The sequence below is a fragment of the Macaca nemestrina genome, chromosome 5 (genome assembly GCF_043159975.1).
Source record: "Macaca nemestrina isolate mMacNem1 chromosome 5, mMacNem.hap1, whole genome shotgun sequence".
NCBI lineage: Eukaryota > Metazoa > Chordata > Mammalia > Primates > Cercopithecidae > Macaca > Macaca nemestrina.
The window spans coordinates 65,515,548-65,540,417 of record NC_092129.1 but is presented as its reverse complement, the minus strand read 5'-3'; the positions used below and the strand labels follow the sequence as shown (position 1 = coordinate 65,540,417).

Sequence of the window (24,870 nt, the reverse complement as noted above, 5' to 3'; positions counted from 1 at the left end):
CACTTTGAACTTCTGCATCCTTGCAATGAAGTTTACTTCTCCTTTAGCACATGGTAAGAGTGTTTGTGTACAGAATACTTATCAAGGTAGTGTGTCATATCCTGTAAAAACACACACACACACATTTTTTGCATGTATTAATATTTTTGATGGGTGTACTCCAGAAAAGGATATGTAAATGGATTTGTTTCCAAGGGAAGCCACTGAAAAATGTTTATTTTTAAATTCAGTGTCTGCTTATATCACTCATAAACACAAATTAATAGCATCAATTTTAAAACAACACCCTGTTTGAAGTCTAAATGAAGAAATTAATGCACAATAATAGTTCTATCAATCTGTATGGAGAAACCTTTCAATCTTTTCTGTGAAACATAGAAGAGGTCATGAAAAAATGCAAATAGCCTTTCCTTGCATGCAAATTCGTTATTGTAACAATGTCAGTTTTCCTTAAATTAAGGTATCTATATATTCAAAGCAGTCAGAAGAAAAACAATGATTTCTGTGTGTTTTGAGAAAACTTGAAAAATTGTATTAAAGTTCATCTGGAAATACTAATGGTAAAATAGAAATATGTGTAAAATAAGAGCCATTATAGATGTTGGCTCTACTTTTGGATCAATTTCTGATCTCTGAACCAATTACCCTTCTGCTCAATTTTTCTGTATCTTTCTTGGCCAGAGGTAAACCTATAAAAATTGGTTTTAAACACTTATGTATGCCTCTCTTATAAATGGTAAATTTTGAATGAAACAATGATTAAACTAGATGACAAACTATAAACAGTGTTACCTGCAAGAATTTGAATCTAAACATTTCAGAGAAAATTGGTGGTGGTAATTAGCTAATTAAAAAAAAAGCATGAGGTCACAAATAGCATAGGAGAGCTGCACATATGTGCCCACTAAGGTTTTGGAATTGAGTTCCCTCTATGAACTAAACTATAATACCAGTGTAAAATGTACCCGAGTAAAGAAAATAGCCATTTAAAAGAGTCATAAACAACATTCCGACTGACAAAACATTATCTGATTAATGGTCTTAACACATCTAAAGAAAAAACTAGAAACGGAGTGTGGGCAAGTTTGAATGAGAAACCACAAAGGAGTGCTGAACCTAAGTGCTGAAAACAACCCAGGAGATATTCAGGGGTGAAGGACAAGTGATGGCAGAAAAGATGACATGCTCAAAAGAACTGAAAGAGTACTACAGCTTTGCCCAAGCTCAACCCTACTAATATAGTACGTGCATTTCCCACTTCCCTGTGACTTAAACACTGCGCTTGTGCCCTAATTATATCATCCCAGTGTGATATTTCTTTAATTCTCTTCCAAGTCTCATTGGAAAGGCATATCCCTCAGTTATGACAACAATTCACACGTTGTTTCCATGGTTAATAGGACAGGATGAAGACAGCCCTCTTTTAAAGGCTTCTATTTTTCTTTCCAAATAAAAAGCATTCTAAGGATTCTTATTCATTTAAAAGTATTTAAAACATTAACATTTAAATTTAAAGTAAAAATAAATTTAAATTTTAAAAGTTTTAAATTTAAATAATTTAAAATTATTCTAAGGATCGGAACAGAAGGATCCTTACTTCTTTGTGCATCTTGCTGTCCAAATAAGCTTCGATTTACTATTCATGGAAGGCTGGAGTTAAACTCCCTGCTAAGACCATTTGGGGTATTGTACAGTAACTAGTAATTAAAAGAACAACAGGAACAAAAGACTTTTCTACAAATGGATATCATATAATATGCGATTTTTAAAAGAGAGATAGAGTATGTTCAAAGATCTATGCAGAATTAAACAGTTAAGGAACAGAGATACATTCAATCTATATAAGCATTTAGTAAATATATTATTAACATATTTGTTCACTATATGTATTAATTACAATATGTATAAAAAATTCCCACTAAAATAATTGCAAACCGAATCTATTTTAAAAAAAGAATAACACACCACAATCAACTAGGACTTATTCTAAAATAGCAAATATTATTGAATATTGAAAATATTTATATAATTTATTATAACTATAAATCAAATTGGGAAGTCCAAATTGTAAAAAACATTTGATAAAGGTAAGTATGTTTTACAAGTTAAATTTTGTAAATGATGCAACATATAATACAAAGAGTTTTATTTAACAAATTCCCTCAATCATATTTGTTGATGAATTATGGGTAAATCATTACAGGCATTCAAAACAAATCTAGGAACAGTGGCTCACACCTGTAATCCCAGCACTTGGGGAAGCTGATGCAGGTGGATCAGTTGAGGTCAGGAGTTTGAGACCAGCATGGCCAACATAATGAAATCCTGTCTCTACTAAAATACAAAAATTAGCTGGGTGTGGTGTCACGCACCTGTAATCCCAGCTACTTGGGAGGCTAAGGCACGAGAATCACTCGAATCCAGGAGGTGGAGGTTGCAGTGATCTGAAATCACTACAGCCTGGGCGAGAGAGTGAGACTCCATCTCAAAAAAAACAAAATCAAAAATCTAGGAACAAAATAATGATGAACATGTTGATGTCGAGTGGGCAGGACTATTTATTGGGGACATTTAGAAGGGAAATATTGTGGTACAGTGGGAGGACGGAAGTTATGTTTAGTGAGCACAATTACATTGAGTTATGCAATAAAATCAGAAGAAACTTGAAAGTCAGACTAGAAATGTGGAAAGAATGAAATAGGGAGAAAATAATCAGAGGTATGTGTATATAATATTTGACATTCTATAAATCATAATAATGAGATAATTAAAAAGCACACGGAGATTTCAAAGCAGTGTGAAAATCTTGATTAAAGTCACAGCCCAAACTATACTCCTTGTCTCCTTGGAGATGGGATTCTTACCCTATGTTAGTGATCAAAACCAAAAACTGATTTAGGAAACAATACTCAGAAGTAGAGCCACATGCGGCAAGGTCTATCTTGCAGAAAGCTCTGGGGAGAATGATAGGAAGGATTTGTTTTATAGACTGAGTGCCTCCAGTCAAGTTAGTGTAAATAATAAAACCTTCGTCCCACTAGCTAGGAGCAGTTCCTGGATAGAACACTGGACTGGGAAAAGACAGAGACTCACACTATTGAAGCCTGTGTAAGATGATGGGATATCAAAGCATTTGCAGTGACCTGTTGCTCAGCTCATACTCCCTAACTTGCCAGTAGTTGTTAAGGAAAGAGGGACAGGGAGTCAAAAGTCAGTGTTACCACTCAAATCTGTATTGCTCTGGAATGTCCACTTATATAACTAAAAAAATAAAAATAAAAATAAAATACAGATATTAGATAGAAAAGGGATATAAAGATTTTTACATATAGAAAAATGACAGTTATTTCTAGTAAGTTGATTGTACGTTTAATTAAAATAAACACTATTGGGAAAAAGAGTTCAGGAAGGGTGCTGATTATGAAATAGCTTAGGAAAAGTTCAACTAGAAGATGTAATCAATTAAAAAATACAATGTGATGAAAGAATTCAAAAAAAGCATATGCATCAAAATAAATGTAAATGGACTGCATTCCCCCATTTTAGTGACAAGAATCTTGCATTTTATATTAGTCTGCCCTCACACTGCTAAAAATAACTGCCCAACTAGGTAATTTATAAAGGAAAGAGGTTTAATTGACACACAGTTCCGCATTCCTGAAGAGACCTCAGAGAACTCACAATCACGGCAGAAGGGGAAGGGGAAGCAAACACATCATTTTTCATATGGTGACAGGAGAGAGAAGTGCAGAGCAAAGGGGGGAAAAATCCCTCACAAAACCACCAGATTTTGCGATAACTCACTTACTATCACGAAAATACCATGGTCTAATCACCTCCCACGAGGTCCCTCTCCCAACATGCAGAGATTACAATTTGGATTATAAATCAAGATGAGATTTGGGCAGGGCACAAAGCCAGTCCATATATCATTGTGTAGAAAAAATATCCATTTACAAGAGAAAGACTGACAGCAAAAACATGTAGAGGATAGAAAACTAAACAAATGAAGAGCATCAACAGGCAAATAATAACAAAAGGAAGAATAACAAAAGGAAGAATCAGTGATAAGAAATCTTGTTAAAGTTAAGAGAAGGTTGCTTTATGTTTATTTTAAAAATACAATACATAAAAATTATAAAGCAAATATGAAACTTATATAACTAGCAACATGGCATATAAATATGTAAAACTAAACATATTAGAGTTAGAGATGTTATCACACATTTAAAAATAAAAATAGAAGATCTTAATACACATCACTACCAAATTTACACACCAATTAGGTAAAATACAAATGACAATCTTGACATTTTAAATATCATAATTAGCAAGTTTGACTTTTATGAAAGTCTATGTGTGCATTTAGACATCAAACGACCTCCAAAATAGAGTTCTTTGTAAACCTCAGTGGGACAGTAATCAAACTTGATTTGAATCAGGAAACAGGAAAAACACCAATCAAATCCTCAAAGTAGAAAATATATCTACACTTTCTAACTCCACAGAATTCAATTCGAAATTAACAGAAACAGGCTAAATAAAACAATTTTATTACTTAGGAATTCTAAAAATATTATAAACACTAAGGTTAAAGAAAAGGTCAAAAATAAATCATAGCTCATGACTAACATAATACTACATATAAAATTTTATAGCATTCTAAGTTATAAAGTATAATAAAACATATGTAGCCAGAGTTAGAAAAATGTATAGCATTAAGTATATTTATTTAAAAACAAGATTTAAAGTATGAACTAAATTGAAACTAGCAAAGCTAGAGGAAAAGACATTTGACTAAATTTTAAAAGTAGAGAAAGGGTTTTAAAAGATAAATATAAATATTAATGAAGTAGATTATAAATCTAAAAGAGCCATTGAGGTTTGAATAATAATAAATTCAATTCTTTCCAAGAGAAGACCAATAGTACAGAGTAAATTAAAAAAGTCTGATTAAGAATAACTTACAAATAATAAAAAAGAATATATTTATACAAACCTATTGAGAAGATATTTAAAAATTTTAAATCTTGTATGCAAATTTATGCAGATAAATTGGAAAAACTAAATGAATCTCTACTTTCACTAAAAATATAGTCTATAAAAACGAAAGGCAGTTAAAAAATAACCTTGGAAATTATTTTCTTAAATAGTAAAAAGAAAAAACAAGTCTCTCCCCCAGAAACATCAGATTTAGAAAGTTTTAAGGACAAAGCTAATAACTTTTTTTTTAAAGAAATGAATCCTGGACAATTTAAAAGACTCCAAAATAGAAAAACTAAAAAGCTCTCAAATTAAGTTCAAGAATTCATTATAATTTCAGCTTGAGAACTGGAAAAGAATAATGTACGGGTGCACCCACAGAGAGGAAAAAACTCTCATAGAGATACAAAGTGATGATTATGATGCAGCAAACTGAGTAAAATTATATATTCTAAACATAGGAGTATATGAAATCATCATTGGCCAAATAGGTTTTATTGTAAGAATGCAAGAGTGATTCAAAATTAAAACTCAACTTATTAAACTCAAAGGAGTAAAATTTGATGATTTCTATAAACAACAACAAAAAATAACTAATAATGTTCCAAACTCATTCAATATTAAAATTTCTCATTTCATAAAGTCTAATTGTTAGAAGCCACTAACAAAGATGATAAATGTCACAAGTGTTCCTACTTAAGAAAAGGAAATACATCATCATCACTTATTTAACCTTGGTTTGGAGGTCACAGCCAAGGCCACAAAAAGGAAAAAAGTTACAATTTAAGAAAGAAGAAATATCAATGGGCAAAATAGATAAGAACCCAGTTTTGCTTAAAATTGAAATGCAAAAATGGAGAATAAAGGCATAAAAGCCAAAATATTTACAGTGTGTTTTGGCAAAAAAGCTAAAATACTAACTTTTTTTTTTTTTCCTGGGTAGCATGATTATAAGGCATTTCTTGTTCCCTTCTTTGTAATTTTCTATTTTTCCAAATATTCTACATTGGTAATGTGTGACTTTTACAGAATCAAGTTGCTAACATAACTAAGTAATACACCTCAGAGTAGCACTGCTAACCATTATTTCCAAAATTATTTTATTTATTTAATAACTCATTGAGAATAGTATATTGAAAGTAATAACTTTAGTTTTTGTTAATTTTAGTATGTAGAATATTTTCTGAAAATAATGAATTAGGAATTTTAAAAAGTAAAAATATTCTTTCAAAATAATAAAAATCTGACTTCTTAATAAGAAGGCTCATGTAATAGGAAAGTAAATTTTCTCCAAGGTGAAAAGGCTTTAAAATAAGCCTATATTGATTTTCAGAGCCTAATTTGACATGCAAATGTTATACTTGTAATATTTTACTGTACTATCAAGTTTCACAATTTAAGTGGTTACTTGCTACTTTATTTTCATTTTTAAAGTGTCATGAACATATAAATATCCATTTATGAATCTAACTATCCTGTTCATAAAGGCACACTTACACTGGGAGCTCAAACCTTTCTCACTCTTCAAGAAGTTAAATGCTGGGATTATGGCTTGGCCTTTTCCAACAGAGCTCACCATAGTTTCTTCATTTTCTAGGACCTGCAGCTTGATAAATGCATCTGGCTTGGATGTGCGCACCTGTATTGTAACAGGTTGTGGTGTTAGAACTTTAACTGAATATCTGTAAAGAAAAAAAAGTTAACATTATAAGCAAGTATGTTGGTCTTTCTCTCAAGTCAGTAAGTGAGATAGTTTGGATATATGTCCCTGCCCAAATCTCCTGTCAAATTGTGACCCTCACTGTTGGAGGCAGGGCCTGGTGAGAGGTAACTGGATCTTGCAGACAGGTTTCTCACGAATAGTTTAGCACCGTCTACTTGGTGCCGTTCACATGACATGAGTGAGTTGTCATGAGATCTGGTTGTTTAAACATGTGTATCCCCCTCCCCCTTTCTCTCTCTCTTACTCCTGCTCTGGCCATGTGATGTGCCTGATCCCCCTTCCCCTTCTGCCATGATTGGAAGCTTCCTGAGGCCTTCCTAGAAGCTAAGCAGATGCCAGCTTTATGCTTCCTGCACAGCCTGCAGAACTGTGAGCCAATTAAACTTCTTTTCTTCAGAAATTACCCAGTCTCAGGTATTTCTTTATAGCAATGCAAGAACAGACCAATACAGTAAGGAAAACTGTCTAATTTTCTGATATGATAACCTAAAAGTAAAACTACTTTGTAAAGTTCACTAACATCCTGAAAATACTGGAGTTACAGACTTTGGCAAGGGATCCCAATATAGTACTGTAAAACAAAAGGAAATAGAACTTCTATTATCATCAAATCCTAGATTTAAAACATATAACTTTTTGTTTAGATGTAATAAGCAGTCACTTATAAAACTTGATAGCCCTACAGAGGATATAAACAGACACTTCTCAAAAAATGACGTACATGTGGCCAAAAAACACATAAAAGATAGCTCAACATCACTGATCATTAGAGAAATGTGAATCAAAACCACAATGAGATACCATCTCATGCCAGTCAGAATGATGATTATTAAAGTCAGAAAATGATAGATGCTGGTGAGGTTGTGGAGAAATGGAAACTCTTTTACACTGTTGGTGAGAATGTAAATTAGTTCAGTCACTGTGGAAGACGGTGTGGTGATTCCTCAAAGATTTAGAACCAGAAATACCATTTGACCTAGCAATCCCATTACTGGGTATATACCCAGGTAAATATAAGTTATTCTATTACAAAGATACATGCATGTATATGTTCACTGCAGCACTATTCACAATAGCAAAGACATGGAATTAACCCAAATGCCATCAATGATAGATTGGATAAAAAAATGTGGTACATATGCACCATGAAATGCTATGCAGCCATACAAAGGAACAAGATCATGTCCTTTGCAGGGACATAGACGAAGCTGGAAGCCATTATCCTCAGCAAACTAATGCAGGAACAGAAAAGCAAACACTGCATATTTTCACTTATAAGTGGGAGCTGAACAATGAGAACACATGGAGAGAGGGAGGGGAACAACACTTACTAGGGCCTGTTGGGGGAGGTTAAGGGTGGGAGAGCATCAGGGAAAAGAGCTAATGCATGCTGAGCTTAATACCTAGGTGTTGTGTTGACAGGTGCAGCAAACCACCATGGCACATGTTTACCTATGTAACAAACCTGCACATCTTGCACAGGCACACCAGAACTTAATAAAAATAAATAAACAAATATAAAACTTGATAGCCCTAAAAGCCACCAAACCTCTTAATAGATCTGCAAACTACTGCCACGTCTACCCTCTCTATTACACAAAAAGCACTCCTGGCAGAAGCCTTTGGAGCTTCCCTGATAATAGCATTTTCTGTGATTCACAAAAATACAGAGAAATTAAAATAGTAGCCACAGCCTCCACCTTCACCCCTCATCAATCGTTTGGAAACCTCTTGCAAAAAGACTGGAAACATGCAGTCTAATTCATTCTTTCCAACTCCCCTTTTAATGCAATTAAGGAGTTGGCTTTTTGTTCTCATTTTGGGTGATTCCTCACAAATGCTCAGGATTCAATCAACTTTTAATTTCTCTAGAAATTTGCTTTTCTGAGTATCATGTGTCTCATATATATGATGATACTAAAAGACGACACTTTTTTCTCTCTCTATATATGAAAAAGGTCGCACAGGCTGGAGTGCAGTGGTGCAATCATGGCTCACTGCACCTCGAACTCCTGGGCTTAAATGATATTTCCGCCTCAGACTCCAATATAGCTGGGACTACAGGTATGCACCACCATGCTCAGCTAAATTTTTATTTTTTGTAGAGACAGGATCTCACTATGTTACCCAGGCTGTTCTTGAACTCCTGGGCTCAAGCAATCCTCCTTCCTCAGCCTTGTAAAGTACTGGGATTACGGGCATGAGCCACTACGCCTGGCCCCTCTCCTGTATCTTAAAAAGACCCCACTCTTTATTCCTCCTTGAAATTAGCTTGTGTATAAGTACAGTTCTCTCCTATCTTTAAGACAGATTAAAACAAAGCAAAAACACAAACCAACGCAACTTTCAGCCCACCTTGCAGTCCAGCCTCTACTGCATTGCCAACTTCCCAGCTCAGCACCTAAGGAGAGTTGTCTGCCTCCACTCTTCTCATCTTACCATCTTCCACGTGCTTACTCCATCACCAACACCGGTGCTATGGTTTGGCTCTGTGTCCCCACCCAAATCTCATGTTGAATTATGATAATCAGTGTTGGAGTAGCAGCCTGGTGGAAGGTGATTGGATCATGGGTACGGAAATCCCCCTTGCTGTCCTCATGATAGTGAGTGAGTTCTCATGAGATCTGGGTGTTTGAAAGTGTACAGCACTTTCTCTCTCTCTCTCTCTCTCTCTCTCTCTCTCCCCGTCCTGCTTTGCCATGTGAAGATCGTTCCTGCTGCCTTTTTGTCTTCTGCCATGATTGTAAGATTCCTGAGGCTTCCCCAGCCATGCCTCCTGTACATACTGTAGAACTGTGAATCAATTAAACCTCTTTTCTCCGTAAATTACCGAGTCTCAGGTATGTCTTTATAGCAGTGTGAGAATGGACTAACACACCAGGTGCTAAACCTACTCTTGCCAAGGTTTCAAGGAGTTTGTCACCATCCTATAGAAACTTTGGTTCTCTTCTTCTTTTACCTCTCAGGAGAACTTGACAGTGTTCTCTGGACCCGGATTTCCTCCTCCTTTAAAAACTCTTCTCCTACAAGCACAGCAGCTTTTATACTTTCCCTCCTATTTGGGGGCTGCTTTGCTTCCATTGACAGACATTCCCACAAACATCAGAGAGTCTTCATGTTCTGTCCTGGGTCTGATTCTCATTTTACAAACTTTCCTGGGCACTTTCAGGAACAGTAACAGAATCATGACTCCCAAATCAATGTCTACGGTGGAACTACCTATGCAGTATCACTTGGCTATTTCACTAGACCACCACATTTAAAAACTAAAAAGGAATCAGTTGTCTTCCTATGGCCCACCTTGCAAATGAGCTTCTCCCCTCTAAGTAAATGACATCATCCACACATTTCCCAAGTCAAACTCTAGAACTCCAGCAAGGCTGTCAATTTTACCTCAATATCTGAAAATCCTTTTTCTTCTCTCCAGATTCCCTGTCACTGCCTGTAATGGGTTGAATTGTGTCCCCTCCTACCACCAAAGATCTGTTGGAGTTCTAACCCCCAGTGCTTCACAATGTCACCTAGTTGGAGATAGGGTCTTTTGCAGAGAATCAAGTTAAAATTAAGTCATTAGAGTGGGTTCTACTCCAGTATGATTGGTGTCCTCATTAAAAAAGGGGAAATTTAGGACTGAGCGCTGTGGCTCATGCCTGTAAACCCAGCACTTTTGGGAGACCAAGGCAGGAGGATTGCTTGAGGCCAAGAGTTTGAGACCAGCCTGGTCAACATAGCAAGACTCTGTCTCTACAAAAAATTTAAAAAATAATTAACTGGGCATGGTGGCATATGCCCATAGTACCAGCTATGGTGAGGTGAGAGGGTTGCCTGAGGCAGGAGTTAGAGTTTTCAGTGAGCCATGATTGTACCACTGAACTCCAGCTGGGCAACAAAGCAAGATTGTCTGTAAAAAAAGAGGGAAATTTGGAAACAGAGGCATACAGGGGAAAACACCACGTGAAGGTGATGGCAGAGATAGATGTGGTGCTTCTAAAAGCTAAGGATAACCAAAGATTACCAGCAAACCACAAGAAGCCAGGAGAAAGTCATGAAACAGGTTGTCTCCCACAGCCTCAGTTGTAACCAATCCTGCTGACAATTTGATCTCACATTTCTGTTAATAGTTTCCACAGTTCTGCAACAAGGCATGTCTATTGCTGAAGCCACCCACCCAGCGTGTGGACTTTTGTTACGGCAGAGTCCTCGCAGGTCAATATGCTGCCCTACTTCAGACTGCCATAATCTCACTCCTGGGTTATTGCAAAGCTTCTACCTGGTTTCCCCCTCTCCGGTTATGCTCCCCTTTCATTCATTCAACACACTGCTGCCTTGAGTGAAGTTTTTTTTTTTTTTTCATATTCCATGTCTTTTATGATTAAATATAATTTAAAAATAATAAAGTTCTAACATCTTTTCTGTTATATAATTAACGGGCTGGGAGACGTTGCTCACATCTGTAATTCCAGGACTTTGGGAGGCCGAGGCAGGTAGATCACTTGAGGCCAGGAATTTGAGACTAGCCTGGACAACATGGTAAGACCCAATCTCTACAAAAAATACAAAAATTAATAAGGCTTGGTGGAATGCACCTGTAATCCCAGCTACTTGGGAGGCTGAGGCATGAGAATAACTTGAACCTGGGAGGCAGAAGTTGCAATGAGCCAAGATCATGCCGCTGTACTATGGCCTGGGTGACAGAGTAAGACTCTGTCTCAAAAAAACTATATATATATATATATATATATATAATGTACTTTTTAAAATTCATGCTATGCAGACATAATTTTTAACACAAATCTGATAATGTAATCTTTCTTAAAATCCTTTAAAGAGTCCCCTTGTTCCTAATGTAAAAATCCATACTTCTTGTCCAGTGAGGCTCTTCTCAGAAAGCCTTTGCTAACATTCTGGTCTTACTTCTTACTATAGCATGCTGAAACCCAACTCTGCAAACAAAAAACAATGTCTTGAGTTTCCAGAAAAGGCTGTATATTTATGAACTTTCACTTGTGCTACCTAAGCAGCTCCCTGTTCACCTTCCTCACCACTCAGCTTGATGACTTTAACCCAGCTTCTGGGACTCATTTAGGTAGTAGGTTAAATGTCACTTTTTAGTCTATTAGTGGCCCTGCCATGTGATATGATGGTTTCCTATCATAGTAGTTAAAATATTTTATCACAATTGCTTTTTTTAGTTATTGGTATGTTTCTTTCCTTCTTGAGAATGCACATATTTTCCAAATTTTCTGTGCAGAGAAGTGTATATTAAAATGAGAAGATAAGTATTCCAACAACATGTTGAATAACAACATGTTGTTAATGGAGGCCAATTATGTATCAGACACTGTGTTAGGTCCTATATTGAAAATAAATGATTCTTGCCTTCAATCAATGTTGATTCTCATAGTGGCCAATGTGAAGTTAACTAGATAGAATTTGATATGTCACAGTCTCAGAGAGAACAAAGGACTATAGGAACATGACCAGAGCTAACTAATTATATTTGAAGGTTTAAGCACAAAGAATTTTACTACTGAAAATTATCATTAAAGGTGATGAATTTTTTTTTTAAGTGGAGAGGTGGTGACAGGACACATGAGACAAGAGGAAAGGCTTGAGCAAAATAAAATTTCTGGGCATATATACCAAGAGGTGGTCATTAGTTCTGTCAGGAGAGTGCACTGTGTTAGGCATCTGTTCAAGAATGCTAAAAACATGCTATGTGTTTTGGAGTTTATCTGTAGCCAATGGAACGTTATCAAAGGTTTTAAAGCAGGCAAATCACATGTTTAAATATATGTGGTTGAAAGGCAATTACTGTGGTAGTAAAGGATGAGTATGTGAATGGATATGGAGAGAGAGAAAAAACTGATTAAATGCAGAAAAGGGAATAAAATAGAGTCATGGATTCCAGAAACAAAACAATTCTATAGACCGAAGGTAATAAGGGCTGAAAGTAGTGCAGGGACATTGAAGACTGATTAACGAAAGACAGTGGAATCTATGATTAGGCTATTTAAGGAGAACACTGCACATAGGTGAGCATGAAAAGAAGACTGAGTTGCTTGATAAAGAAACCCCCACAAAATACTAGCCAGAGATGGAGCAGAAGAGGAAGAAAGTAGTAAGAGGAAGCCATGTCATGAAGAATCTTTAATCAAAGTCAAGTAGAATGAAGACTAAGGAAATCTCATTACTATTATATGTAGTCATACAGGCTTAATCTTACATAACGCCCACATAATCACATTACACTCAATTAATTGTTTCCAAAAAGAATATAAAATTTGAAGTTCAAAACCGACTCAGGATTTTACTGCAGAATTTATTTTTATCCTAAAATATTAATATTTTTTTAGAAATGCCTTTCCCCTTCTGTCATATACTTGTACCTGAATAAAATTTTCTTATCATTGGGTATGTAGTAATCTCGGATTTCCTTTATAGCAAAGGTATTGCATGGAGAGTCTCGAGACAGGCATGGCAGTGGAGCAGAAGAACCAATGAGACGCAGTTTCCATCGTGAGGCTGTTACGTACGTGTCACCTGTAAATGCTTCTGCCACAAAAGTATATCCCTTCTATAAGAAAGATAAATTACACAGAAATGAATTACGTTATTATTCTCTCAAATGTACAATATCTAATAGTACTAAATGTCTTATTATTATGATATTATCTATAGGTCCCAAGATCTCTTAATAAACATAGAATCACTAGGATTATGTTTGGAATTTCTCCTAGAAAGCACTATCCTACGAAGTTTTCAGGAAAACAATAAACTGATATTTTCCTTTGTGTGGTTCCTTAACTATAAAATAAAGTGCTTAACCACAATAGATGATTACTATGTCCTCTTCTAATGCCTCCCACAGCAAATTCTTATCATTGCACCATCCCAGAGTAGCCCAAAAGCTTCTTACTTGATTTTCCTGTCTCCCAGATCCATCTTTCTGGAATACTGAAGTAAGAAAGGCAGAAGAGTTCAAATAAATGTATTCTGTTGATATGACAGGTAAAACTATAAAATTAATAGCTGATTTGCTTCCACAGAACCCTGATGTGTGATTGAGGATGAGTTCTTTAGATAGCAGAAAAGGGGAAGCTCAAGAGCCTGGGAATGGCTTACTTTATGATGGGGAAGAGCTTGGTTTAACATAATTGGATAGCTGGCTAAGAAGTCAGTGAATCAAAAGCATGATATCATAACAGATGTAAATGTTCAAAGTAATTCTGAGATTATAATTCCAGATGCCCCTAATAAAGAATAAAAAGATAGATTTGTCTTCCAGCTGTACTCTGTCCACAGATAGCTCTCTGGTAGGTTTAGATTCCAGAAGTAAAAATTATATCTATCTATCTATCTATCTATCTATCTATCTATCTATCTGTCTGTCTGTCTGTCTGTCTGTCTGTCTATCTATCTATCTATCTATCTATCTATCTATCTATCTATCCACATATATAAGCCAGAATGAATTTTTAAAAAGTTTCATATGCATCTAGAAATATTAGCTGGAATTCCAATCCCCATAATGAGATGAGAATTGCAACACCAATAAGGACTTTATGACATTATGTTTGGGGCAAGTAAAAAAAAAAGTATAATAAAGCATTTTTACTTGCAAAGTGTAATGCACATATGTGTTGATATTTTTATCATTATTTGAGTTTATTGTACTAATGAATTAAAGAGGCAAAGCCAAATTATTTTGTTTTTGCTTCCACTCAGAATACTTACAAAGGAAAAAGTTATTAAATGGTGGGATAGATATTGGTAAGTGAAAATCCAAAGCTAAATCAGTGATAGGATTACAAGACAGAACTTGGCTATGCTAAATGGATTCAGTAGTAAAAGAGTTATATAATTGAGTACTGAGTATTGAGGGATCCTATAGACTAGTATTCTGAATTACAGTGTATGGTCTTGAGTATTTATGAAAAAAACTAAAGTAAACAATTCTGATTTTTCAAACTTAAGAAGAATATATACTCTGCAAACCACAGACTAGTAAGTTTAATAATAGTGCTTATCAAAGTTCTGCTGTAGCTCATTTAAAAAGGATGTCTCATGTGAACCTCAAAGATAAAACCTATTCTTAAAAGCAACATGAGTTTATTGGGAACGAAAACTTATTTACTTTTTTCATAAGATTAGAAGACACTACATCAGGTAAAGGTTGCAGACATGGGGTTTATGAATTTCATGCAGGCATATGTCAAGGCCTCTGGTGAATTTCATATGAGCCAGGATGCCTCTTGAGGAGCCTGCTGGGCAGAATTAGCCACAAAATTTCCATCTAAGATTGCTAGTTATATAACTGCTCAATAGCGTTTTAGACATTATCTAATCAGCCAAAGATGTTCTCTCTTGAGGTGTCTCCTGAGTCCACCATATCAATATGCCTTGTAGGTACCAAAAGACAGACACAATCACAGGGTACAAAACAATGGAGCAATGATCCTCTTTACATTTTGTGGGTCAGAATTACTTTCAGAGGCAGCATTCAGTTCTGGGAACCACATTTTAGCAGAGACAAAGGTTGTTTGGATAAATGTTCAAAGATCAAGAATTATGAAGAGAAGAAAACTGCAGCACAAAAGGGACCACTTTTCACACAGCTTGATATTCTCCTCCACAATTTCTCCACTTTTAACTTTTTTTCTTTTTGGAGATGGAGTTTCGCTCTTGTCACCCAGGCTGGAGAGCAGTGGCATGATCACGGCTCACTGCAACCTCTGTCTTCTGGGTTCAAGTGATTCTCCTGCCTCAGCCTCCCTAGTAGCTAGGACTACAGGCACACGCCACCACACTTGGCTAATTTTTGTATTATTAGTAGAGATGGGGGTTTTGCCATGTTTTCCAGGCTGGTCTCGAACTCCTGATCTCAGGTGATCCATCCGCTTTGGCCTACCAAAGTGCTGGGATTATGGGCATGAGCCACTGTGCCCAGCCTTAACTTTCTTCCTAAACAGAGCTGGCTAGAGTGAGAGGGTAGAAGAGATAAAATATGAGATAGGAAGATGTTTGCTGCAATCTCAATTTACAACTAAAAAATAAGAATTAAGTGGAGCTAGAATGTTCTTCTGATCGTTGACTCAAAATGTATCACTTAGAACTTCTGAAAAATTCAAGCTTAATCAAGAAAGGGAGGTCTACAGTGGAGTTTCTATGACAAAAACCAAACCCAACCCAACCCAAAGAAGTATGCTAGATGTAAATAACAATCAGATTCGTACTTGGCTCAACCAAATATTCTTTAAAGATCTCTTTCAAAATGAAGTATTCAAGACTAGCATTAGTCTATTTATCGAGTAATACAGAATTCACAGATAGAATTTGATGACATCTATAACCTTGATAGAGTCTCCCTTTAAATTAAATCATCTTCTTTCTCTTAATCTTTGTGACTTTTGAATTCTAATCACAAATTAAATAAATTGTTTCTATTCAAAAGGAAGTCTAGCTCAAACTTCAAAAACATTCAAAAAATAATCCACTGGTGCTTGGACAAATTTGTTCGTGAAGAACTAGCTCTATAGTTTGGTTTAACCCAAGGCGTTCTGCTGCAGAAAGGTCAGGTTTAGAGGAGGGGTGTCCAATCTTTTGGCTTCCCTGGGCCACAGTGGAAGAATTGTTTTGGGCCATGCACAAAATACACTAACACTAACGATAGCTGAGGAGCTTAAAGAAAAAGAATCACAAAAATATCTCACAGTGTTTTAAGAAAGTTTACGAATTTGTGTTGGGATATATTTAAAGTCATCCTGGGCAACATGCAGCCTATGGGCCGTGGGTTAGACGAGCTTGGTTTAGAGATATCATTTGTTAGGACATGGGGAAGAATAAATATAGTATAAAAGGAAATTGTGTGGGTCAAATAAAATTTGTAAATACATGTTTGATGTACAGAAATTGAATTTTATTAACAAAATATTCTGTTTTTAAGTGATATGTAAATGCCCTTTCAAGGTAATTGACAAGAATAATAAGTAAAAATAATATATTGATGCATTGACTTTAATCAAGTGAGTTTTTAAAAATTATGTTCAGGTGTATAATTCCAAACATAGATAACTGTATACAAAAATATTGATGTTTATCAGATTTGCTTATAAAATGTAAATGTTAAACTTGCCAAATTTAATACAAAATAAAAGTAATTGAAGCCCAAGTTACAATTTGATAATGTCTTCAAATTTAATAAAATCTGATTGCAATGTAAAAAAATCTATCTTATTAAAAATTATAGAAAAACATGCTAAGGTTTTAATGAAACACATACAACTTTTAAATTATAATAAAATTATTAAAAAATTTTCAAAACCGCAGATTATATAGGTATATAATATATACATATACACACACATATGTATCAATGGGGTTAAGTAGTTTCATCAAAAATTTAATTGCCCTTATTTTTAAAATGTTTCCTAAAATCTCTAAGACAGCATGAAAGAGCTATTAGGATTTGTATGGAGTTAATACATTTTTAAATTTATCCTTCTTTTAAACGAAAGCAGTATTCATGAGATAAGTATGTTCTAATTTACACAAAATAATGTATAGAATCATAGGCTGAAATGAATCTCAGAAGTCAAGTACAGACATAACTCAAAAATAAAAATGAAGAGGTTCAAAAACATAAAGCTACAGAATGGAAGACAGAGCTAAAACAGTCCTCTTCATATCCAGCTAGGTATACATTATTATTTGTTGTGATTCTCTCTTAGAGGAAATGATTGAAAAGACAAATATGAGATTTATTTTATTTATTTATTTTTTTGGGGGGGAGAGTGTGTGATTTTTTTTTTTTCATTATTATACTTTAAGTTCTAGGGTACATGTGCACAACGCGCAGGTTTGTTACATGTGTATACATGTGCCATGTTGGTGTGCTGCACCCATCAACTCATCATCTACATTAGGTATATCTCCTAATGCTATCCCTCCCCCCTGTCCCCACCCCATGGCAGGCCCTGGTGTGTGATGTTCCCCTTCCTGTGTCCAAGTGTTCTCATTGTTCAATTCCCACCTATGAGTGAGAACATGCAGTGTTTGGTTTTCTGTTCTTGTGATAGTTTGCTGAGAATGATGGTTTCCAGCTGCATCCATGTCCCTACAAAGGACATGAACTCATCCTTTTTCATGGCTGCATAGTATTCCATGGTGTATATGTGTCACATTTTCTTAATCCAGTCTGTCATTGATGGACATTGGGTTGGTTCCAAGTCTTTGCTATTGTGAATAGGGCCGCAATAAACATACGTGTGCATGTGTCTTTATAGCAGCATGGTTTATAACCCTTTGGGTATATACCCAGTAACGGGATGGCTGGGTCAAATGGTATTTCTAGTTCTAGATCCTTGAGGATTCGCCACACTGTCTTCCACAATGGTTGAACTAGTTTACAGTCCCACCGACAGTGTAAAAGTGTTCCTATTTCTCCACATCCTCTCCAGCACCTGTTGTTTCCTGACTTTTTAATAATAAGAGCTATTTCTGACAAACTCATAGCCAATATCATACTGAATGGGCAAAAACTGTAAACATTCCCTTTGAAAACTGGCACAAGACAGGGATGCCCTCTCTCACCACTCTTATTCAACATAGAGTTGGAAGTTCTGGCCAGGGCAATCAGGCAGGAGAAATAAAGGGTATTCAATTAGGAAAAGAGGAAGTCCAATTGTCCCTGTTTGCAGATGACATGATTGTATATTTAGAAAACCCCATCATCTCAGCCCAAAATCTCCTTAAGCTGATAAGTAACTTCAGCAAAGTCTCAGGATACAAAATCAATGTGCAAAAATCACAAGCATTCTTATATACCAATAACAGACAAATAGAGAGCCAAATCATGAGTGAACTCCCATTCACAATACCTTCAAAGAGAATAAAATACCAAGGAATCCAACTTACAAGGGATGTAAAGGACCTCTTCAAGGAGAACTACAAACCACTGCTCAATGAAATAAAAGAGGACACAAACAAATGGAAGAACATTCCATGCTCATGGATAGGAAGAATCAATATTGTGAAAATGGCCATATTGCCCAAGGTAATTTATAGATTCAGTGCCATCCCTATTAAGCTACCAATGAGTTTCTTCACAGAATTGGAAAAAACTACTTTAAAGTTCCTATGAAACCAAAACAGAGCCCACATTGCCAAGACAATCCTAAGCCAAAAGAACAAAGCTGGAGGCATCACGCTACCTGACTTCAAACTATACTACAAGGCTACAGTAACCAAAACAGCATGGTACTGGTACCAAAACAGACATATAGACCAATGGAACAGAACAGAGCCCTCAGAAATAATACCACACATCTACAACCATCTGATCTTTGACAAACCTGACAAAAACAATAAACGCGGAAAGGATTCCCTATTTAATAAATGGTACTGGGAAAACTGACTAGCCACATGTAGAAAGCTGAAACTGGATCCCTTCCTTACTCCTTATACAAAAATTAATTCAAGATGGATTAGAGACTTAAATGTCAGACCTAAAACCATAAAAACCCTAGAAGAAAACCTAGGCAATACCATTCAGGACATAGGCATGGGCAAGGACTTCATGTCTAAAACATCAAAAGCAATGACAACAAAAGCCAAAATTGACAAACGGGATCTAATTAAACTAAGGGCTTCTGCACAGCAAAGAAACTACCATCAGAGTGAACACCCAACCAACAGAATGGGAGAACATTTTTGCAATCTACTCATCTGGCAAAGGGCTAATATCTAGAACCTACAAAGAGCTCAAACAAATTTCCAAGAAAAAAAAACCCCATCAAAAAGTGGGCAAAGGATATGAACAGATGCTTCTCAAAAGAAGACATTTATGCAGCCAACAGACACATGAAAAAAATGTTCATCATCACTAGCCATCAGAGAAATGCAAATCAAAACCACAATGGGATACCATCTCACACTAGTTAGAATGGCAAATAGGAAATTTAAATGAACAGAGAAGCAATGTGGTTTGAATGAAGGTCACAGATCAGGGTCTATCATTCAGCCACAGAAAGGTCCCCAAGTACCTCTGGCTGGTGAAAGAATTTATGTAGCCCTCAAAATGAGGTGGTGATGGTTGGTGGCTATGTGACCACAATTTTCTGAGATATACAGGAGTAGAATAAAAACCCAGTGGGAAACAAAGACAATCATCTGATTTTGTTTTGGGATAAGGCTAAAGGAGCTCTTTAGATTCATTTCTATTTTAAGCATTTATATGCTTCTTAAATTTCAATAATTAGAATTTCCAGTGCTTTCTTTTTGCCATGTTTTCTTTGGGGAGAAGAAGAAAGAGGATTGAGAGGTGAAGAATGCTTTAGCATTTACATTAAATGCCTCCTACTGTTAAATATATGGGACTTCTATAGTGAAAGATCAGGGCCTTATTTGCCTGTTAAGTAGATTAAAAACAACTCTGCCCTCCCTTCAGGACCCTCTACAAGCTGATGACTTTTCACTGCCATTCTATCATATGTGGAGAATACAGTTTATACCTACCTTATTCTTGGTATAAAGATAAGGCACCACTTTTTGGAACACCTTGGGCACTTGCTCCATTGTGTCATTATTAACAACGTGTAGGATACAGATTGGAAGTGTAGTATATACTTTGGGAACCAAAATCATATCTTGAGGAACCAAAAATGTTTCTCTGTAATTACAAAAGCATGAACTTTCCCTTGACATGAATCTTAAAGGAAGTTTGAAATTTGCATCAATGCCAAGAAATTTTTTTTAAAACTCCAAAGTTCCAAATAACTAAAAGGCACACATATTATTTTCTTTTAAAAATTACTATTCATATGCTATTTTGTCAAGTAAATGCAAACTTTATTAAAAAATTCAATTTTATAAGTAATTTGTGACTTTTACCAGATATGCTATTGCTTAGAAATTGAAGGATCTTTTTCTATTCTAAAAGCATATTAATTTGTTATATTATTTTTATCACAAACCTAAAAGTTTCTAATAATTAGTAAACATTCTTCATATTTTGATGAATAGATAAAAGTTTTATATAATATCTCATTTAAAATGCGAAGTGTGGAAGAATTTTAACTAACTTATGAAAGCAACCCAGAAGCTAATACCTTTACCACTATCATAAATAAATATTCATAAATATAGATACTGCAAGTCATTTAGAGACATATTTGTCATTCTATAATAACCTTACCTGAATACTATAAACCAAGAATTTGGTGGCTGCTCTTGATAAGTCACAGTATAATCCGCCAAAGCAATCTTAGTTTCTTCATCTTGATAGCACGGATAAGATTCCAAAGACTTGCACTTGCTTTTAAACATTAGTCTAGAAATATAAAAATAAATTAAGTATCAATGGCAAAAGCCACTTTAAAGATAAACTCTATTTACAAAAAGAAATAAAAATAGTGTAAGATATTGCAAGTCATTGTTTGCTAGATTGAGATCTTGATCAAAGGGGTTCTGTGTAGTCCCTGATACATGGTGCCAAAGGATGGGGACCCATTTTCGGTCACTCACAAAAGATATCTGTCAAAGGTGCCCAAGGTTGTCTGAGGCTCTTTAAGGAGAACATGATCCATGATTGAGGGAGTAAAGTTTATAGCTGGGAAACCAGAACCAAAGTTGAAGCTATAAGGATAGAAAAACTAGAAGCAAGCAAACCAGCAACAAAACTGGGTGAGAGTCACTGAAGGGCCTGGAATTAAAGTAGAGAATGGAGACTGAAATGGAGTTTAAAGTGAGAAATATGTTTGGAAAAATAGATTTAAAAAATCTGAGGCCATGCACAAGTGGAGAGTGCTGGCTTTCCTCCTGCATGATTTTTGAGGGTATAAGGGAGTAGAGCATTCACTGCTAAACTAATTATGGAGCTGAGGTTTCTCCACGTTTTCCCCCTAGAAGACTGTGACATATTCCAGAACATAATGGGAATGATGATGTGACGGATTTTCTGGGTCTTATCCTTCCCATTCTGCCAGAAACCGGATGTGCCCTTAGTAGCACTGAGAATATAAGGCCCTATATACAATGTCTCAGGTATTAGCTGGGATGGAAGTCTTATAGCCATAGCAAATGGTTCTCTTTTAGAGGTCTAGACAGAGCCAGAGGTGTTCTTGTCTTTCAGAAGGCAGAAGTTTTCATTGATTGTCAGTGGAAAGCAAAGACGTGGTGGTCCTCATGGAAGACAAAAGTCACATACTCCATTTCATCACTGGTTTTTGTTAGGTTTTTGTTGATCATAGGCTTTTGGTAGGAGGAAACTAACAGGATTATACCTGGAAGGGGTTTAAAAGACCTTTTAAAATGGTGACAATGACAAATAATAGGGTAACCATATATCTGGTTTGCCTGGGATAGCTGTGGTTTATACTTACAGTACTGGACTAATTATTAACAGTTCTCCATCTTTTCTTGTTAATGTCCTAGTTTGGATGATCAGTGGTATGATAATTCTAACTAGGAGCTATAAAGTGCAGATCTGTCAATGCAGGACACTCTTGTAAATCACACAGGGCTGGCCTAATCTATACAAGGATGTTGGCTCAACCAACATGGGAATTAAGCCGGTCGCAGTGGGAATTGACTGGAACGGGACCTGCACCATTCTAAAATGAGGGTGATTTCTGGTCTTCCCAGATGTCACTGCTCCTGTTAAACATTCTACCCTTTTAATGAATGTAAGGCTTTCAAAATCCTGATGAACTATATAGAATGTTTTGAATGACCTAGGGTGAAGTACCTGACTGAGTTGGAAGAGTTAGTCTTAATTAAGAATTAGTTTCAATTTAGTCAGATTTTTATCTGATACGATGCCCTCATAGGGGAGTTTGTTTTTTAGACATCATTTGCAAGAAAATTGGGTGCAAGATCTGACCCACGTATTTTCTTATGATAGGCCTCAGAATGCAGAAATAACTTGTACAAGAGGGTCTGTTCTCTCTGTGTGTGTCCACACAATTGGATTGGATTGTTAAGATGAAATGGGATTCGGCCTCGCATGGTGGCTCACGCCTGTAATCCCAGCACTTTGGGAGGCTGAGGCGGGTGGATCACGAGGTCAGGAGATCAAGACCATCCTGACTAACACGGTGAAACCATGTCTCTATTAAAAATACAAAAAATTAGCCGGGCCTGGTGGCAGGAGCCTGTAGTCCCGGCTACTCGGGAGGCTGAGGCAGGAGAATGGTGTGAACCCGGGAGGCGGAGCTCTCATTGAGCCCAGATTGTGCCACTGCACTCCAGCCTGGGCGACAGAGCGAGACTCCGTCTAAAAAAAAAAAAAAAAAGATGAAATGGGATTCAAATGGGATTCAATCTTAAGACTAAATCATAAATTGGTAAACTTAATCTTCCCCGTTGACTTGGGGAAAGTTCTTCCCCTTCAGAGTTGCAAATGAAAGGCTAGGCTTCAGAACCTCAAACTTCCACATGTAGTAGTAATGACAATACCAATGTTCACAATGGCTACTTTTCTGTAATGATTCAATCTGTGGCATTGTGCTAAGTCTACCTGTCTACTTTAATTTATTTTTACAGATTTATGAGGGAATAGTATTAGACAGTAGATATTGTTATCCCTATGCTACATATAAAAATTAAGTTTAGAGAGGATAAGAATCTTATCTTCGATAACAATAATTAATACAGCTGGGGTTAGCTTCAGGTCTTGTGTCAAATTTTGTGCTCTTAACCATAGAATTAATGCCTGCTAGGATAAGGTAGCTTTGGATGCCACTGGCATTTGAGTTTAAATAACAGACTTTTTGGTTTTATGTGTCCAAGAAATGCATATGTAGAACTCAAAGCACTGAAAGAGCATGGCTTCTGTATCATATCAGAACTCAAAGCATTGAAAGAGCATGGCCTCTGTAAGCTGAGATTCCGTGAAATGGTCTTGACTGTAGTGGAAAGATCACATGGAGAAGAACAACAACCTCCTGAAGGTATTATGCTAGTGTTTCAAATACACCTCTCTGTTGTACTGATCCTATTCCCTAATAGGGGCGCTCACTTTTTAGCACATCGTTTTCATGAAAATTAGGTGTAGGATCTGACCTACAGATCTCCTCCTGGTAGCCCCAAAATACAAAAGCAGGTTGGAAAAGAGGGTTTGTGCTCCTTATGTGCATTCAAACAATTAAAACTTTAGGCAAAAGTGTAACCCTTTTAGGAAATGGGTTCTGGAGTAAAGATCAATCAAGTAATCTGCATGGGGTCTGCAGAGTCTCCTGAAAATGCAAATTGATGTCTTTTATCAGTTTAGGAAGGTTCTCACCTGTTATCTTTGTACTTTCTGTCACTCCAATTACTTACACACTAAGCTTTCTGAGAATGCCCCACAAGTCCCTTATGCTATTTTCCACTCATTTTCTCTTAGCTTCACTTGGGATACTTTTTATTGATATATTACCCAGTTCACTAAACTCTTCTTCTACTATGCCTAATCTGTGGTTAAATTCATTAGTGAGTTCCTAATTTTGGTTATTAAAATGTTCATTGATGTACTTTCCATTTGTCTGTGTTTTATTAATTAAATGCTCAAACTTTTAGTCTATTTTCTCTTATTATTTATTTTCTTGCTCATTTTCATAACAGTCATGTTTAGATGTTTTTTTCTTCTGTCACCTCTGAAATCTAAATAACCAGAGGGTATGGTTCCACATATTTTCCATAATGTACAGTGTGTATAGATATAGTGGAGGAGGTGGGTGGGTGTGTAATTTTTTTCTGTTTTGTTCAGGTTAGCTTGACTGTTGGACATGAGTTATGGCTAGAATGCAGTTTTTCTAAGGTTCAATCTACCGAGGCCTTGCCCCTGTTTAGAAAGTGTTGCCCTCCAAGGATTTCATCTGACTATTTGTTAACTGGGATCCCATCCCTTACCAGGTCCTAAACTTTAATTTTTGTCTTCTCAGCACCGTAAGTTTTAAGGAAATTTTGTTTTGCTCCTAGAGGTTTTCTGCTTAGAATTTTAGTTCCGTGCAATTAAAACATAAACAAAAAGTAACAAGTACCATAGAAATGTTTCAGAGAAAATATTGTGGAAGGTCCAAAGTAATGGTGTGGTTCCAGCTGCAGTGACTGGGGAGCACTCAACAAATATGGTAGTATTCAAACTGGACTTTGACAAAAGGACAATATACTGCAATAAAAATATC

At 36.0% G+C, this 24,870-nt stretch overlaps 1 protein-coding gene across 4 annotated transcripts in view; it reads right to left on the bottom strand.

Annotated features, from left to right (window-relative positions):
- LOC105488986 (androglobin) overlaps window positions 1-24,870 on the bottom strand; it is a 234,652-nt gene that overhangs the window by 58,448 nt on the left and 151,334 nt on the right. For all 4 annotated transcript variants that reach the window (XM_011753533.3, XM_011753534.3, XM_011753535.3 and 1 more), the window contains 4 exons: window positions 20,901-21,035; window positions 20,222-20,375; window positions 13,096-13,283; window positions 6,481-6,665 (listed from right to left, as the gene is read on the bottom strand). In XM_011753533.3, coding sequence (XP_011751835.2) covers window positions 6,481-6,665; window positions 13,096-13,283; window positions 20,222-20,375; window positions 20,901-21,035 — 662 coding nt within the window. The remainder of the gene's footprint in view (window positions 1-6,480; window positions 6,666-13,095; window positions 13,284-20,221; window positions 20,376-20,900; window positions 21,036-24,870) is intronic.